The 19,656-nt window shown below is 38.8% G+C and overlaps 1 protein-coding gene across 4 annotated transcripts in view; it reads right to left on the bottom strand.

Moving 5' to 3' along the window:
• Positions 1-7,716: 7,716 nt before the first annotated feature.
• TAOK3 (TAO kinase 3) overlaps positions 7,717-19,656 on the bottom strand; it is a 158,920-nt gene continuing 146,980 nt past the window's right edge. For all 4 annotated transcript variants that reach the window (XM_037511084.2, XM_037511085.2, XM_054695305.1 and 1 more), the window contains 4 exons: positions 16,803-17,042; positions 15,121-15,333; positions 8,945-9,127; positions 7,717-7,910 (listed from right to left, as the gene is read on the bottom strand). In XM_037511084.2, coding sequence (XP_037366981.1) covers positions 7,749-7,910; positions 8,945-9,127; positions 15,121-15,333; positions 16,803-17,042 — 798 coding nt within the window. In that variant the 3' untranslated portion in view covers positions 7,717-7,748. The remainder of the gene's footprint in view (positions 7,911-8,944; positions 9,128-15,120; positions 15,334-16,802; positions 17,043-19,656) is intronic.

Below are 19,656 nucleotides of genomic sequence, written 5' to 3'. Positions count from 1 at the left end.
TTTGCTATTATTGAACTGCTTCAGCCAACATTTTTCCCTATGTATAAAATGCTTTTGCAAGTAATTTAAATGGCTAAATTCCTAGCATTGAAATAATCAATTTTCAATACATTTTCAATTTTTTAAAACAAAAGTTGTTTGTCTGGATTCCTAGTTTTATATATTATGTATATGTATATATATTTTATATATATATATCATATACAATATTTATTGTATCATTTTTTTATTGGGCAACACATTTTCTATTCTGATACTGACAAGTCACCTTCCCAGAAACTTTACACTGATATTCTTGTCAATGATATAAAATTTCCTGTTTACAAAAAAAAATCAAGAAATGAAAAAAAATCGTCTTTTTCCTTCTCCTTATAAGTATTCTCATGCTTTAAACATACTGACAATTTGTTGTTTATGTATTCAAAATAATTTACTCTTTCTATAAATTTGTTTTTCTTGAGATTTTTACCTTGTTAGCCACTACTTTTTTAGTTACAGTCTGAAGATTAATGAAGAATTATTAGTTTCCTTGCCTAAAATGAGTATAAACTCAGATAATTCAGAAAAAGGTCAACAGCCCAACCCAAAGAGGTGAAGGAATGCATAAGAAAAGAGTGATTCGTAATTTTAGAAATAAGGGGACGCCTTGTTTCACCTGTTAAACTGGAAGGACGACACGAACCTGCCCAGGTAAGACATGGATGATCCTGGTTCTGACCCAGCTCGCTGGCCTCCGAGCTCAGGTCATTACCACCGTGCTCACTTGCACACTAATTCCATGGAACTGGTTGTGTGTGTGTGTGTGTTGGACCATCAATCTCTCTTACCTCACAACAAAGAGCAAAATGATCTTTTGTTGATCAGGTGAATTAACATGTGTAAATGATTAACTTGACCTCATTATATAGGAACAATGTCTACAAACAGCCTGATTCCTTCCAGGCTGTTTCCTGGCTACACTTCTACAAGTGCACCTCTAAATGTTTAGGGTGAAGAAACACGAGTTTCTACTCATCACACTGCAGCTTCAGTAGCCCCGTGGGAGCCCAGTATTTATTTCTAACAGCCCTGGAACCTTGGAACTGCTCATTATTCTGATCTCATGGCAGAACATACATCAAACGAACATGGCCACTGCTCTGGAAGCATAAGATCAAATCCTGATTAACAGACGAGACCAGATCTCAGAAGATGGGGTTGGTATCCCTCTAATGCTTAAACATGATAGTAAGTTATATCCTCTTTTGGGTCAGGAGCAAAATTTAACAGCTTTGGTGTCTACTTAAAGCCTTTGCGGTTGCTCTGGGATGTAGACAAACATGGCCTATCAGACCCTAAATGATCTTACCCCCATTTGCTTCTACCTTCTTGCCATATGTCGTCTCATTAAACTTCAAAGCTACTGGCTGCCTCCCAGTTCCTGGAACATGGTGGGCTCTTCCAGATATAATTCTTCCCAAATGCTGCCTGGAATCTTCTGCTTCCCACTTTCTTTGACAACATTCCATTTGCCCCTAAAGTATCCCTTTGCTGACCTTCAGGGAATCCTTCCCTGACTAGATTCTCTTATTGCAACATTACAATTGTAATTTTAAAATATGCTTGTTTGTGTAATTTTAAAAAATTCGATGCTTATCTCTATTAGATTAGACCCTTCATGGGGACAAGGACAACAAAAGCCTTGCTCAATTTTGCCAGCATCTGACATATGTTTAGTACATACTAACATCTCAATGACATTAGCCGAATGAATAGCTGTTGAGGGGTTCTTAAGTTTAGGAAGCATGGACATGCCATACTGGTAAAGTTTTTTCTTTCTGTGTAAATGTATACTTTTACAGAAATTTACACAACTGAGTTACCAGAGCTCTCTCTCCAGCCCATTCAGCAGTACCCTACTTCAGATGATCACGACCACCAGAATACAGATCTCCATTTATTTCTTATCTTAATATTTTTTATCCTGTGCTTGATGTAACTGTACTTAGTCCTTGAGGAAGCCCAAAATTTCCAGTAGTCTTAAGGGATATTTCTGGAAATTTTAGGGCCATCTCTAGGATTCTACCTTGACAAACTCCCCATTGAAACCTGTTAAGTAGAATATTTTTTCAAACTTATTGAAGTATAATTGAAGTGTACTATGATGCACATATTTTGGCATATCATTCAATTTATCATTTTTATACACTACAAAACTAGGTCTACAATCAAGGTAAACAATTCCACCACTTACAAATTTCCTTTTTTTTTTTTTTTTAAAAATTTATTTATTTATGCAAGCACTGGGTACAGTCAGAAGCGCGGGAGGGTGAGAGAATTCCTCAGAGCCAGAGCGGGGAGCAGAATAGGCAGAAGGACCGAAAAGTACACTGCTGAGGGGAGCAGCGGGCGGCAGCAGAGGCCTGTGTGCCATGTGGGACCCTCCTCTGGTGACCAGGGAGCAATCGGGGATCGAACCGGCGCTGCAGAAGCTGCGGGCAGCTTCGCAACCCAGCGCTCAACTGCTGCACCACTGGGGAGACCCACAAATTTCCTTCTTTTATAATTCCTCCCTCCTATCCCTTGCTCTAGTTGACTACTGATTTCTAATATAATCATTTAAAAACATTTAAGGCTTAAGGTTTCTTTCTAAGGATGACTTTATATGTATCTCACAAATTAAATATGCTGTTTCTGTCATTCAGTTCAAAGTTTAAAATATTTTTTCATGTGAGTTTATTTTGACTTATATCTTACTTTGAAGTGTGTTGCTTAGTTTCCAGATATTTTATTCCTATTTTATTGTAATTAACTTTTAAAAAATTCTTTGGTGTATGCATGTTTTTCAGTTAAAAAAAAAAACCCCACTAAGTCTTGTTTTATGGCTCAGCATATGGACTAGCTTGGTGAATACATCATGTGCATATTTTTTTTTTATTACTTTTCTTTACTGAGGTAACATTGGCTTACAACACTGTATAACTTAGGGGAATAGGTCACACCTTCTCAGACATGTTACCATCCTACTCTACCCCCTAAAAGAATGTTTATTCTCAAGTTTGAGTTCCATAAATGTCAAATCTATTTCTCCTTTAACTATCAATTTTTGACTAATGTATTATGAGGTAGTTATTAGGTATATGTATTTAAGATTATGTCTTCTTGATAAATTATTCCTTTTCTCATTATGAATGTCTTTTTCTCTTTGATGATGCTTTCGTGTTGAGGTCATTTTACTTGCTTTAATAGCTGCTCCAGTTCCTTTTTATGCTTTGTTATTTGTATGACACATTTTATCCCCTCTTCCATGTACTTTCAACTGATCTGTCGTTATATTCTTTCTCTAATAGGCAGCCTATATTGCTTTCTTAAAAATCCACTCTGTTAATTTCTGCCTTTTAACTGGACCATTTAGAGACCCTTAATAGTTAATGTAGTTATTGATATGGTGGGATTTATGTCTACATTTAATTTTTTTGTCCCTTTTTTTAATATCTTTATTTCTGCTTTTAAGGGAAGGGATGATTTGCATATTTTATCCCAATAAAATATTATTATTACTATTGATATTACAATATTACTACTGTCTATTACTAATTTGGCTTTTCTTTTTGTTTTGGTGGTTGCTCTAGGCATTACAATATACATAACAAATTTTTCAGTATGCTTAAAGATTGTATCACTTGATGTAAAATGTGTAAGCATCGTGACCATATGGGTCCTTACCACCAACCTTTGTGATAGTTGTCCTGTGGATTCTGCTTATAAACATTGAAACCAACCCCCCATATAATAAATTTGCTTATATATATAGTGTATATATAATTAAGCAGAATATAAGGAAAAAATCTTTTACATTTATCTAGATATTTACTACTTTTTTCTTTTCCTCCATTATCAGAAATTTAGATTACATTCTAGTATCATTTCCATTCAGTATGAGGAACTTCTTTAAATTTCTAGTAGTCTGCTGGCAATACATTCTTTTAATTTTTTCTTATCTGAGAGTGGTTTTACATCACCTTCATTCCTGTCTGGATTGCTTCTCCATAATCCACCTGCTTTTATTTTTAGTGTCCTCAGCTGCTTTTTCATTTTCTCTAGTTTTTAGTTGTGATCAGTGTGAAAAACTTACACTTCTATGCCAAACTGAAACAATAAAAACATATTTTTTTAATATATGATCATTTCTATGGCATTATATATTTCTAAATTAAAATCAGAGGGGGAAATAGGGAATTCTGATAGGGACATGTTTCCAGTTATCCAAGAATACTTTTTCAGTAAACATACAAGCAAATAATTACAGGTGGCACTAAATTCAAGAAACAGGTTTTTCCTTTAAATTATATTGATTTGCCAGTTATTTATAACTATGTAATTTTGGGAGTACAACTTCACACTGCCACATATGCACACACCTCACCTGCCCTGCATCAAAGCTCCAGTGCCAGTACTCTGGGCCTCCCCTCCCCCATCTCCTCTAATAATCAATATATTTAATAATAATCAATATATTTTTCAGTCTAAGAATTACTTTTGTTTTGTCACTTTGTTTTTTTGGCTATAAATATTCTGTAAACAAGTGAAACCACCACCATTTTTCACTTTCTGACTTCAGGAAATAAATTCTTTACTCAATGGTGACCAACTTAACATCACTGGTTAAGTATTTTCTGATAGTTCCTATCTGAATATCTTCTTGGTCAACCTGTAGCTTGTCTTTTTGACTTGATGGTATCTTTTGAAGAATAAAATTTTAAATTTTGATGAAACTCAATTTTTTTTTTCTCTTAGGGTTCCTACTTTTTCTAAGAAATCTTTGTCTAGTTCAGATTTTCTCCAAAGGGACAATCAATCATGACTAATTGTTTCAGTCCCTTTGAAGTCTCATATTACCCAGCATTTGCATTGCTTTACTCTACCTTTGATTAACCTAGTGTCTTGTTTTGGTGAAGATTTAAACCATGAGCTCTGACAGCAGTTACCCCTTCCGTATTATTTAAGGCATGCTGACCTCAGCCCTCTCATCCCCTTACTCTCTTTTTTCTCAGTAGCAATTATTACCCATTAAAGATCATTTATTTGTCTTCTCATTTTCCTCTTACCCGTAATGTTCCATTAGAGCAAGGACCTTTACTTCTTTGAGATACATTGATTAAGCATCTGTCATGGCAACTGGTATGCATGTATGTATGGTAGTAAATAATCATTGATTGGTTATAAATCAAAGGTAATATACTTTACTAATATGTATGACAGACTTATAAACTTTTCAACCCAGGGAGTTCAGTATATGCTTAAAGAGTACAGGACACTGGCTCTGCTGTGGTCCCAGGCCCTCTTTCATACCTGTTCTCTTGCTGCCATTCTGGTCCCTGTCTATTCTCCTGCCTCTTCATGCAGGTGCTAGGAGCTGGAAGACTCAGTCTGTACCAGTTGTTAGCAGTGGGGACCCACATTTCTTCTTTCTGGTAACTCTACCTTTGAATACGTCACTGACAACTTGTAGAGAGGAAACTATAGATTAGCAGAGACATAATCTCACAGACATAAGGCCTTTTCACAAACTAGCTAGACATTTTTCACTATAGGGAAAAATAGATGAAACAAACTACAGAATTTTTTCTGCTTTACTTAAGGTTCTGAGTAGCAGTGTGGGTTCTGAAATCACACTGGTCTTGATCCCCTGCCACCACTTATGCTGATCTGAGCTTGTTTCCTCATCTAAAATGCTTAGTATCCCATTACATGGTAAGTAAAAGCACGTAAAATGCAGTATCTGTTTTTCTTGGATAATTATGACTTAAGTTCCAGCCCTTTCCAATATTAATTTCAGATACCTGATATAGAAACTTCCTAAGCTACTTAGGATACTGGGTGATAATTATTACAGACTTTATGATTGGGCTTAATCCATGGGAAAAACTATTTTGTAATTTTTTTCAGTATACCTTTGCTTTTGTCTGTCATAGTGAGCATGATCAGTCACATTTGTCTGTGATGGCAGCATAGCTTAGAGATACAAGATCTTTGATTCTTTGGGTCATCATTGTGAGGAGCAGTTTTCAATGTTCAGGACTCAGAACCCTAATGTAAGATCTTACTGAGATTGCCTTGACCACAAAACCAAATCCTATATATTTCACTACTTCATTGTTAAACACATAAAAATTATCCTAATAAAAGCAGAATATGAGGGGGCTGGGTATCTACTAGTTACAGTGGCGTCATTTCAAATATCCTGTAATAACATCTCCTTAGTCTGCTTTTCTTTAATGGCACCCAACTTCTTTCCTCACTGATACGTGCTCCTATGAACAACTGATACTTTTGGTGCACACACCCACATGTCCATATCTCTTTCTATTCTTAAGGGCAGAAAGGTACGGTTGGCCACTTCAGACTGTGCAATACTAGCTTCAGCCCTGTAAAAGAATTTGGAAGACACAGCTTTACCTTAAAATCTTGAATGGTTCTTCTTGTAGTAAACAAGGTCAGGGAGAACGGTTCCAGGCAGATAGCTGTCCCTCTGAATTACAAACTGGTGAACCTAGAAGGGAAACTTCTTGCTACAATAACACAGCAAGGCGATGTGATGAACACTTTTATTTACAAATATAATTAAAAGCTCTGACAGTTATCATGCTCTTCCTTGGAACCTGAAAAATGTTTTTTTTAAAGTGCATGCAAAAGAAGTAAAGCCTTTTTTTTTTCATCATTTTTTATTGTAAGAAAATACACAGTTTGAAAGTGTGAATAATGCAATATTTATGACCAAGATATGGGACTTAGGGCAGGGAAGGGAAATAAAGAAAAAGATCAAGATGATCTGATTGAGAGACAGTGTTGAACTTCAAATACTGAATTGGAAAAGGAGGGAGGTGGGAGGAATAGGAGGAGGAAGTAAAAAAATTTGATCAGAGAAACAGTTAAAATACAATATGAAAATAAGTAATACCTCTCCTTAAATTCCTTCTATACACAAAATACACGATTTGCCAAAGCCCAATTTGTGCTACTGGGATTCTGTGAGCTCCTTAAGTGTATTCACATCCTCTGCAACAGCAGAAAATGATTATGATACAATCAGAATATGCTGAAGACAAGTTAAACTCTTGCCAGCAGGTTCTTAAAAATCACAAGATCTCTTCACCCCACCCACCCCCCCATCCCCAAAAAAGTAATAATATGTCACCACTGATATGTACATCACAATTAGTTTCTGTAAAATGTATCAAATTTTCAATCTTTAATAAAACTTTGTTTTTTTTTAATTCCTGATGAATAAATACCAAAAAATAAAATAAAATAAAATAATGCAGCAGCTAGTTAAGGTGTAAGGCTGCGGATATTGTGTCTCTCTCCCCCTTGGCATTTATTATTATTTTTTTTGCTTTACTTTCGCAGATTGGTGGTAATGAGTGATTGCTTAAAGCAATATACATCCACTTTTTTGTTGTTTATTGGTTTTGTTAAAACTGTCTCCAAAGTTTTCACTGAAACATTTTGAATCACATCGATACTGTGACGTGTACTATGAATAGAAGAGACGGCCAGGTTTTGGCCAGCACTGAAAGTTGACACGGGGGGAGGAAGGGGGCCCCTGATGGAGTAAGAATAAACAGGCACTAGTCCGACACGATGTCAGTAAGAGTAAGAGAGAGAGAGAGTGAGAGCAACGCCCGTTAAAATGGGGAATGTGGTTTTGCAGGGTCTGAATTTTTTTCTGTTTTCTTTTTTTTTGTAAATGGCAAAAAAATTTAATCTCATCTATAGTCCTCCTTAGGAAAATCTAATGTAACCAAATTCCCAAATCCCATTCTGAGGCTCTCCATGTCAAAAGTTTCAATCTCTCGCTCTTGCCTTTCCAATAGGTACTTTATTCTCTCGCTGCGTTCCTTCTGAAGGGCAGCCAGCTCCTCTTCAATCTGAAATAAGCACAACAACCAGCTGTTAATGGAAAAGATCTCCCAACAGGCACCCACATAGGTATATGTGCACACATATGATACACGAATTCATAGGAAATAAAAGTAAACCAGACTAGGGAAGGCTGGGAGAACCCTGGGATAAACATCTTGTCTGTAACCCATTATATTTAAAACTTGCTCACAAGAATAAAAATGTTAGGGGCCCACCTGGGGCTAGCACTACCATTCTAGCAAGGCAAGCAGCAGGGCTGATCTAGGTCAGTGTCCTGTCACAGCAGGAGATGGCTCAGGAGAAGCTAAAAGACACTCAAGCACAATTAGATTGCGCTGCTTTCCCATGGAGAGCCAAGTGCCCCTTGGGTCATCAGCAATTTAGTTCTAGAACAGGAGCTAGGAAAACAGTCTCTTAGGCTGGTCTCAGGGAGCTACCAGAAGCAAGCACACATAACTGGTTAAGCAAATAAGTGCTTAGCAGCTTTGAGATGCTTTATGAAATCTTTTCTACTTCATATTTCTGAGCAATATCTAAAGCAATGAATATTTCAACTCTGATAACATTTATTATGCATGGCAATATCAACCCCTCTTCATTTAAATTTTTTAAAAGAGCCCTGTTAGTGATTTCTCTTGGTTTAGAAATAACTGAAAATAAGACTCAAATCTACATTCGGCTTCCTTGTGCCATTTAGCAGTCATGCTATCAGCTCACAGCACCTTTCATATGTCATATCAACTACCCGTAACTTAAGTCATTCCTCTGGTTGGGAAGATGGACAGTTTCCTAGCAGAGTAATAGAAAGCTTAGGCCGTGGGATCAGATTTATGTAAATAATACAACTGTTTTGAGCCTTAGTACCCTGCCTATAGAATGGAGAGTACTCTCACTTCTCAGGGCTACTAGGAGTACTACAGCTGGTACTAAGTGAACAGTACCCAACTTAATCCCCAGGACATAGGAAGGGCTCAGCAGTTCCCTGGGCAGTGCCCCTTCTTCCATCCAGCTGTGCAGGACCTGTAGTAACATGTCATACCTTCTGCTCAAGATGTGCTCTACGCAGAGACACCCTCTGCTCTAGCTTCTGGAGCTCACGTTCATGTTGTGCCTCTGTTTGCATCTTGATTTTGCTCTGGTAGGCATTGAGCAGCTCCATTTCCTGCTGGAGCTGTAGTCTCAAAGCCTGGCATTCTGCTTCTTGAGCCTCGTCTAGCCGTAACTGCGGGCACAGAAGACACACATTGTAATTCATCCCAGCTTAACTGCACTGGTGACTACTAGAAGAGGTTTCTTTGTTTGGATTGAAATAGGTCCCCTCAGAAAAACATGCTCTGGGTACATTCAGAATTAGGAAACAATAGCATAATCTTCCCATGGTCTACAAAGTTCTAAAACATACATTCTTTTCTTAAAACATTATATCCTTAAGAAAGCCTTGGTTTTCTGAAAACCATACTAGCAGGAGTCAGGAAGGCTACACAGTTCAGTGAGTAGGCCTGTGGGCTTTCCAGGTTAACCCTTGAGCTTGAACTCCAGAACCACCATTCACTTAGGTGTGTTACCTTGGCAAGTTATTTAATCTCTACAAGTCTCATATTTTTTTTTTTCATCTCAAGAAAATAATTATAGTTCCTACTATTTAACACTGGTGTGAGGATTAAATGAAAGAATTCATATAAAATCTGAGGCATAGTTGTTTTTTTTTTCCCCCGAGGCATAGTTCTTGATGCATACCAACTGTTCAATAAATAGTAGCTGTTATTATTTTGGTTTTACTAACCATTTCCTATTTAGATATTTTTAACCTCAAAACCTTCATACAGCTAGATATACTTAGCTCTAAAAAAACCTCGATCTAATTTCCACAAAACTTGGAGAATATACCATAGTACGTTATGTTTCTAGCAAGTAATGCTGGCCTTTACTGCTGGCTGTACATATTTATCCAGTCTGGCTGTCAAACTAAAACTCAAGTGCTTCAAAATCTCTTGCCCATGGAAGGCAGGTTTGATAATCTTCCAACCATATTCTGGCTTGAAGCAGTGAAGTCAGATTATAAGGCAACCTGGAAAAAGTCTGCTTTGCTCTGTGAACTTTGCATTAAACACCAAGATAGCAATACTGGGTGGGTGAAATAGGCCAAGCTAGCTGGCAGAAATGCCAACTTTTCAATTAGCAGGAGTATGTTTAGTTAGGATGACCTTCCTGTCACAGGTCCTTGGTTCAGCTGTCAACTGAGACTAGAACCCCTGAATTAGTCAGCTCTGTCTATTCTGAGTTATATCTTCATGTTTTCATACAGACTATTTTGCCATGAAACTTATTCTTTAACTTATGCTTCCTTCCCTATTCTGCACAATTTGTGACAATTATCAATATCTGGAATGTGAGATGACCTTTTTAAATGTTATTAGAATAGTTTTAGAAAGTTATTTCTAACAGTGTCTTTGAGTACTTTTAGAGAGCGATTCCCTGTCATCCAAATACACAAAAAATAATGCAATCACATTTCCAAGGTACTTTCTAATCATTGATCCTAAAACCCTAATCAGCTTTAATGGAAATCCTCTTAAGAGAATACCTCTCCTAATTCTCCCAATAAGAAATGGAGAAGAGATACTAGATACAATGAACAATCTGCAGCAGGAACAGCCTTACAGATAAATGTCAAAGGCTTATCAACTCCCTCTTGTTATAGGTGATCCCTTACCAATAAAGGTAATAAAAATCTGTTCTTTGCTACTTGTCTGCATTAATGACTATGAGCCCCAGCCAAAGGGGTGAAAGGCTCATCTTATGGACAGTTTAGGCCACTGAAACATTTCCACCATCTCTTATTTCTGCATTGTTATTAACGCCAGTAATCATGTTATTCTGTATTAGCTGACTCCACAAACGTGCCTGTCTAGAAATCAGAGGGTATTCCAGAAGTTCATATTGTTCATTCAAACATTTTACATACCAAGTCCATTAAAAAGTTTTATGAAAGTGTAGGTAAATACCAAGTTTGTTTCTAAAGAGGGTTAAAATGAAGATAAGGATGTGCTAAAAGCAGCATAATGTAGTAGTAGCCAAGCTTACAGGCTCCCCCGAAAATAGGTCCAAACCCTAGCTCTGCAATAATTTGCTATCTAACCCCCTCAGTCAGGGGTTAGATAGTCTTGGCACACTCTGGCCCAAGAGCCAAGTCCTGGCTTGCTGTCTATTTTTGTAAATAAAATTTTATTGGAACACAGACCTGCTCATTCCTTTTTGTATTGTCCCTGGCTGCTTTTACACTATAATAGCAGAGTTGAGTAGTTGTGACAGAGACCCTGTGTTCCACAAAGCCTAAAATACATACGATTTGCCCTTTTGCAGGGTTAGCTAACTCCTGCCCTAAGCAAGTAGCTTTACTTTGACAAACCTGTTTCCCCACAGGTAAATTAGGGTTAAAATATTAAGTATTTCAAAGGAGTCTGACAAAAATGACATGAGTAACACAATATAGTTAACACAGGATAAGCAGTCAGTAAATAGATAGCCGCAATCACCATTTTCACACTCCCAGCGCACCGCCCCCCACGCCCCCACCCCTGACTCAGAAGGAACGATATTGCTCTCCCTTTTATTCAAGGGCGGTGTTCTGAACCTGCACTCCTGATCCCATTCTCTCTCACCTTACATAACAAACATTCTGGAGCAGCTGCTATAGATGCTGAGAATACAAAGATGAACCAGACAAAACCCTATCGGTATCAGCCTTTACGTCACTGTCCACTATTTGCTCTTCTCCTCTCCTTTAACTTCTTCAACAAGCCTCATTCTGATCCTACCCGCCACCTAGGTTACTCACATTAAGGTCACTGATGTCCACCTTGAAGGAGTCTGTATCTTACCTGCTCCCAACAGCATTTGATAATAGAGATTGCCCCTGCCTTCGTGGAACCTTTCTCCTCTTCTGAGAGATGGATAGTCTCTCGGTTTTCCCCTCCCTCTTGTCCTTTTCCAGTTGCTGAGGTGGCCATTAGATGGGATGTTCCTCAGGACTTATTTGTGGACCCTTTTCTTCCTCCTACCTCTCTTCTTTAGAAATCTCACCTATCCTAAAAGCGTCAATTACCACTACCTGCAAGAGACTCCTCCATATCTCTAACTCTTATTTCAGACTGCTCTTCTGAGCTCCAGGCCGCCTTATCCAGTCTAATAAAGACATCTTCAACTGGATGTTTCCCTGATACTTCTTCAGGCTCAACATGACTAATGTTGTTAACTCATCATCTTTCCCTTCCTACTTTCCAATCTGCTCTGCCTGGTTTATCATATAGGTAAGTGACACTATCATGTACCATTTTGTTCAAACCAGAGACTGGGAGTTACCCTTCATACTTCTTTTCACATTTAATCTGTTACCAAATGCTTTCAATTCCCTTTCCTTTCTCTCAAAGTCAACCACTTCCTCCTTCATTCTAACTGCCCCTTCTCTAGTCTAGCTACCACTTCCTTGTGCCCAGGTAAAAAAATGCAATTTCATAAATTATCTCCTATCTGCTTCCTGCCTTCTCCCAGGCCATCTCCACACATCACCAGAGTGACATGCAAATGCAAATTTGATGCCAGTCCCCTCTTCAATACTCTTCTGTGGCTTTCCATTGCTTTCAGAATAAAGATCAAAAATCTTAAGAAAGCCTGCAAGCTTCCACATGTTTATCCCTCATCTTATTCTCATTATAGTATCTTCTTCATTCTCTATTACCCAAACATAATGAACTTGAGTTCTTCAAAAATGCCACTGTTGGGCCTCCCCGGTGGCACAGCAGGTTGTGAAGCTGTCCGCAGGCTCTGCAGCGCGGGTTCAATTCCTGGCCGGCCAGGGAGATTCCCACATGGCGAGGCAGACCTCTCCTGTCTCGCCCACTGCTCCCCTCAGCAGTGTACTTTAGTCTTTCTGCCTGTTCTGCTCCCCGCTCTGTCTCTGGTGAATTCCCTCACCCTCCTATGCCTCTAGCCTGTACCCCAGAGCTTGTATAAATAAATAAATCTTGAAAAAAAATGCCATTGTTTTTTCCATCTTTACACCTGCAGTTCTTTTTGCGTGGAATGGGCTTCCTATCCTTCAGCTTAAATTATCGTGTTTTAGAGGCCTTTTCTGACACTCTAGACCTGGCTAGCTCTCCTGGTTTACACTCTCTTGGCACCCGGCACTTGTTCTGCCATTACACTGAGCAGACTTTTTCAACATTGGCTACCTCTCCTCTTCTGTAAGTTCTATGAAGACACGACTGCTGGCTGTTTTATTCACTACACTATCCTAGGATGCCTAAGGTGCGAGGTAGGCATTCAATAACTATGTGTTGGAAGAAGGAATACACTGGTTCCTATCTTCAGTTTACAACATATTTAAGCCTTTCTCAGTTAACAGACTTCTGTAACTCCTTCTGTAACTGCTGCTTCCTCTGGCTATGGCTTGCTTTCTCCTTCACAGAAGAGGATCTGGGAAGACCCATCTCATGTGCAGTTTCTATGTCACTTTATATTTCCATTCTCACCATTTCACTGATTGTCTGCGACCGTCAATGGACAAATCGACCGCAAGCTACAACCTGTCTCTCTGCAGTATATTAAACCAATTATATCCTTCTGTTGTGTCTTCTGTGACATATTCTCTCTGGCCCCCTCCCATGTCATAGATTAATCTTCTTTGGTCTACTTCTACTTAGTCCTCAAATGTTGATGTCCACAACTCTGTCCTTAATTCTCTTCATCTCCAGAACCATCTCCTGTCCCCAGATGATCTCATCTACGCAGTACCTTTTTGTCTTCTGCCCTGACATTCCTACTAAACTAGATTTCTATCTCTGTAGCTCTCTACTTGGACATTGCTCAGATAAGATGTTCACAATTGAGCAATGATCTTTCAAGCATCCAAGCTCCCCGTCCTCCTATTTTTCTCTCTTGGTAAGATGATGACCCATTTTAGTGTTGTCAAACCTAACTCTAAAACTGGCTGCTAAGTTCTAGCTATTCTACTTCCCAAATATTTCTCAAATCCTTCTCCATCCTGACTATCTCCATTAGCATATCCAAGCCTTCATCACTTTCTCCCCTGGACTATTATAACAACTTCTTATCAGGTCTCTTTACCTTTATTTGCTACTTGACTGCTGATATCTTTCAATAACACAAACCTGACTTCAATAGCGCTTCAGTGCTTCCAGAATAATACCCAAACTCCTGACTTCTGAGGACCTGATCTATGACTATCCACTTACTTCCCTTTCTACTCCTGTCACATCAACTACTAGCCTTTCTCAAATGTGCCATCCTCTTATACGCCTTCGAGTCTTTGCATGCCCTATATTTTCTGTGAGGAATAATTTTTCCTTTTCTGTTTGGTGAATTGTTACTCTCTAAGACTCATCTCCCTGTGAGATTTTCACTGAATTACCAGACAGGCTCCCATCACTGGCTTACCAAGACCTTTATGACCTCTCCATTTTGGGTACCCACAATCCTCCTCCTTGAACTTTGGGTTCAGACCAAAGTTCTTTTAGTTCCCAAACACACATTTTCCATCTTTTGGACCTTTGCCCACATAGGGCCCCTTTCCATAGTTTATTTCTATGAATTCCTTCAAACCTTTTGGCTTTTGCTGGGAAGCATTTCCTAGAACAGATTAACTGTTCCTACTTATCTTCCCATAGCCCCCAACACCTCCCACTTCAAAGCACCTATTATGCTTATTTGCTTAATCATCCGGCCTCCCTGCTTGAATGACAAAAATGTGAGGACAGGGACCAACTGTTGTCTCTCTAGCTCATCACTCTATCTCTGAGTCCAGCAAAGTGCTGAACACAGATGCTTAGTAAAAGTTTTTTGAATGAATGTATCTGTGTGTCTTATTCATTTGTATCAGACATTAGTAGGGCAATTCCTGATGAACGAAAACATGATATCATATGTGGCATCTACCACATCTTGCCCTCAAAGCCCTTATGTGCCAAGGGCTGCTTTAGCACGGTACTCCTTGAGTTCCACCTTATAAGACACATTCCAGCAAGTATCCGCATTGGCTTGACTTTATTCAGCGTCGTCATTTCCTCAGTTCTTTGGGCAGAAAAGCACCAATATCCTAAATTTGTGCAAGAATCATCTTGGGAACAAAAGGCTGGATCTTGTATTTTCTTGATTCCCAAAGCTCCTGAAGCCGTGGCACCGAACCTAACCACTTACCGCTTGAGAGGCCATCATTTCATTTATACTCTGTTCATACTGCTCTGCCAAAATGGCAAGTTTTCTCGTCTGCTCATCTTTCAGTGTCTTTAAGATTGTTTTGTGCTCATTCTTTGGAGTAACTTCCAACTGGTGATTCTTGAGTGCTTTATACTGTTTGGTCTGTACTTTGCAAGTGTCCTGAAACTGTTTTTTAATTTGCATTTCCATGGCCTGTGTAGAAAAAGTGACAAAAGGAAAACAAATACACATTAGTAAATACAAAAAACTCTTCCATCCTGATGATACACTATAGGTGCTGGGACCCTCTGTCTTTAGTGCAGTGGCCCATATTACTAGTCAATAATAATTAAAATAATATGACACAGATTCAGAGTAACTACCTTTTTTTAGTTTTATATTAAATGAATAGAAAATTTCAAATTTGAATGGTTTTTAAAAATGAATTGTTATAAGGGAATCAAACTCTAGCAGATTGTAGAATAAGAGGCTTAGTTAAAAACTTTGTTCATTATTGTAATGATTTCTGTTCAAAAATCTTTAGTGTTTTCTATCAGTTGCTGTTTTTCCCCCATTTGGGCGCCCTTTTACCTCCTTGTTTCCAAGTGAGAAAGGGGCAATGTATAAGCCAGTTCCCAATGATCTGCGTGTCTTTGAGAAATCAATAAAGGAGAACATTTAGATGATACTTCCTATCATAACCCATTTCCACTGGATTTTAGCCTAAGTGGAAGGGAAAAGAGATTTTGGCTTCCCTTCACTAAGAGGTTATGCTTGCATACAGCAGTACAAATATGTGTGCGTTTTGGCAAGGATTAGGTGGGATGTATTGTTATATGTCTAGAAGGCAGCCGTCAGGTTGACTCAGTCACGCATGCATTTCATGAACACTTGGAGGAGTTGTGATAACAGACATTGTTAAGATTTAGCCAGAGAGGACCATGACTAGGATAATCCAGAGTGACCCCACATCTGTGTCAACATTAACAATGTCCCTCTTAACAGCAATGGTTTAGTCCATATAGTTTGTTAATTAGCAGTCAGGCCAAAAATGTCACTGGAGGCAGTGAGGGCCCAAAGAGTTACACATCTCAAGTACAGGGACAGTAAGAGTCTGGTAGACTAGATTCAGTCCTGATTATGCCTGTGACAGATGCTACTAGTAAGTCATATACCCTTTTCTTACCATCCTTGGATGTGATGTGGGTTTAAAGTCTTTTTCAATATAGCAACACTCAAGGTAGTGAGGGCTACAACTAATGCTCTGGCATGCCTGAGGAAATTGATCTGCCACATACTGGCCAGGTAACTCTCTCATTAACTGGGATTAGAAACATGGGCTGCTGTTAGTCCACACATTACAATTTTAAAGAGGGCAAGTCATGAAGGGGTCAGAGAAATTGCATAATGGTTACAAAAAAAAAAAAAATTCCATGGAAAGATCCTCCAGTACAATGGTTTCCAAACCACCTTGTCCAGCGGCAGCTCTTCAGGAGTCTGTTACACACAGATTCATGTGCTTCACACCTTGAGGGTCTGATTCAGTAGGGGTGGGGCCCAGAAATTTGTAGTTTTGAAGAGTTGTCCAGAAGACTCTGACAATCACCAAAATGCAGGAACCACCAATGCAATTCAATTCCATCCTGGAGCACAAAGAGGAAAATTCTTCCATTTCCTCTTACCTTTAAGTTTTTTGGCTGTTGCCGAAGTTCCATGACATGCTTTCTGTGCAGTTCCCTTTCTCGCCTCTTATTATACTCCAGCTGGTTTTCCAGTTCAGTCTGGTGCTGTAGCCGGATCAGATCCATGCGTAGCTTCTGTAACGTGTGCAGCTGCCTGTACTCTAACTCTCGGGTGGACTCATCGTGCCGAATTAGCATGGCATGCTCCATTTCCTTCTGGGTCCTCTTTTTATTTAGTTCCTGCATTCAGGAACAAAAGATAAATGGAGAGAGATGAATGGAGATGAATTGTTCAGAATGCACAACTAAGTGAGGGGTGGTAAGGAATGGGACTATTAACTACCTTGTAATTAAACCCATTAGTGTTTGGCAGCATGATTTAATGAGGTTAGATTAACAATATCTGGAGATTTGGGTTCCTTTTGTGGGTCCACCTTTTATAGGCTGGGCAACTTCATAGCCATCACAACTACAGTATCTGTAAAATGGGATTAGCTGTACCTTACCCCTTTTTACCTCACAGAGCTGTGACCTTTAATTAGGTGATATGCATGGGTCTAAATTTTCCTTAATTAAGTCAGTGGTTCTCAACCCTGGCTGTCTATTAAAATTACAAGATGCTTAAATCCACAGCTTTGAATTCTGATAATTGTCTGTGATGGGACCAAATCATCAATAGTTTTAAGAGTTCTCCAGGTGATTCTGATACTCAGGCAAGAGGTGAGAATGACTGAATTAAACTGATAATGTCTTCAGTGTTTTTACTTTTCTGGGAAATATCCTGTGTATTTGCACATATCAGAGGTGTGTGTGTGTTGGGGGGTGGTGGTGAGAGGATTCACCAGAGACAGAGTGGGGTACAGAACTGAAATACACTGCTGAGGGGAGCAGAGGGTGAGACAGGAGAGGTCTGCTATGTAGGTCAGCTCCCTGGCTGCGGACCGAACTCATGCCATACTGGCTAGATAGCTTGATAAAGCTGAGACTTTAACCCCTCTGCCACCAGGGAGGCCCTACCTATTTTTTTTTTTTAAATCTTAGAAAATGCAGATAAGATCTCTCCCTTTTCATCTTTTTCCATTATAATCTATTTGATCATTTCTAGATCTGCAGTTCTTTCCAGTTCTACTCATGTCTTTTTCACTTTTTTTTTTTGTTGTTGTTGTTGAAGGAGAGGGGAAAGAAAGGAAACCAAAATAAAAGGGGAGTAGAAGTATTTTCATTCTCCAATTCAAGAATATTTCCTAAATAGTACTTTATCAAATATCTGAACCATGTGCTCTGGGTACATAAAAATGTTATTAAGCTAGGACTGCCCTCAACTAGCTACCATTCTAGCAGGAAACTGTAATAGACAGTTATTGAAGTATATGCTTAGCTCATAACTGATTTGGATTTTCTTTCTTGGGAATCTGGAATGAGGATTCAGAGACAGTTAATCTTTATATATGGATGGAATTTAGGGACTATGTATGTGGTAGCCAGATACTAGGAGGGCTGAGGATTAGAGATTGGACTTTAGTCCAGCCTGGACTTCAGAGAAATGAAAAAGAAGGCAGGAAGAAATTCAGGGAATATATCAATGCCCAAGTTTTTAGCTGGTTCTAAGTACTCCTGTAGGTCCAATGGTATTTTTGCTATGGGTTTTATGAAAATTACCATATTTCTGTAGTAAACCCCCCAGGTTTTGGTTTAAGTTAGCTCAAGTAATTTCAGTAATATGAAAACAAAAGAACCTAAACACTGGGAAATGTTTTATGTATAAATTAAAAAGAGAGAGAACAATGTTGGAAATAATAGGTGCTACAAAAGAGGTAAATCTTGGAAATTGTATGCTGTAAGATTTCTGAAAAAGGTGGTATTACTACTAGAAAAAGATCACGCAAGGAGAAAGCTTTTGAGATGGACTTTAAATTAGAACAATGGGTCACCTCTCTTCTCTGGTAGCATCCACTATGGGAGAAAAGATATTTTCATAGAATTATCAAAAATAATTGTATATTAATGTGATGGAGAACATCTTGCATACTTGAAGAGAAGTCCTTTAAACAGCCCAGTATCTACTGGGAGCAAAGTCACTAATCATTCATTTATTTATTCAACAAATATTTGTTGAGCACTTACTATGAGTCTGGTATTGTTGCAACACTAGGGATAAAGCGTGAATAAGGAAATTTCCTCATAGATAATTTCTAGTGGGGAGTATCTGAATTACAAATGCAATTTATTTTTGTTTTAAGGAATAAAAGATGATCTCCTAGAACATCTTCCCCAACCCCATCCTATAATTCTTTTTCTTTTTTTTTTTTATAGTACACATACTTTTTTTTTTTTTTTTTTTTAATAGAGGCATGTTTTTCTTTATTTATTTGTTTGCTTGTTTGTTTGTTTTGTTTATACATGCACTGGGTACAGTCAGAAGCGTGGGAGGGTGAGAGAATTCACCAGAGCCTTTTTTTTTTTTTTTTTTTAATAGAGGCATGTTTTTCTTTATTTATTTGTTTGCTTGTTTGTTTGTTTTGTTTATACATGCACTGGGTACAGTCAGAAGCGTGGGAGGGTGAGAGAATTCACCAGAGCCAGAGCGGGGAGCAGAGCAGGCAGAAGGACCGAAGTACACTGCTGAGGGGAGCAGCGGGCGGCAGGAGAGGTCTGCGCGCCATGTGGGACCCTCCTCCGGTGGCCGGGGAGCAGCCGGGGATTGAACCGGCACCGCAGAGGCCGTGGGCAGCTTCGCAACCCAGCGCTCTACCGCTGCGCCACCGGGGAGGCCCCTATAATTCTTTTTCTTGTTTTATTTTACCTCTTTACCTGGATCAATTGCTTCTTTTAAAAGGAGCCCCTAGGTGGCACC

Source organism: Talpa occidentalis, unplaced genomic scaffold (genome assembly GCF_014898055.3).
Source record: "Talpa occidentalis isolate TD23 unplaced genomic scaffold, MPIMG_talOcc4v2.1 talOcc4.14, whole genome shotgun sequence".
NCBI lineage: Eukaryota > Metazoa > Chordata > Mammalia > Eulipotyphla > Talpidae > Talpa > Talpa occidentalis.
This window is presented reverse-complemented; position numbering and strand designations above follow the sequence as displayed.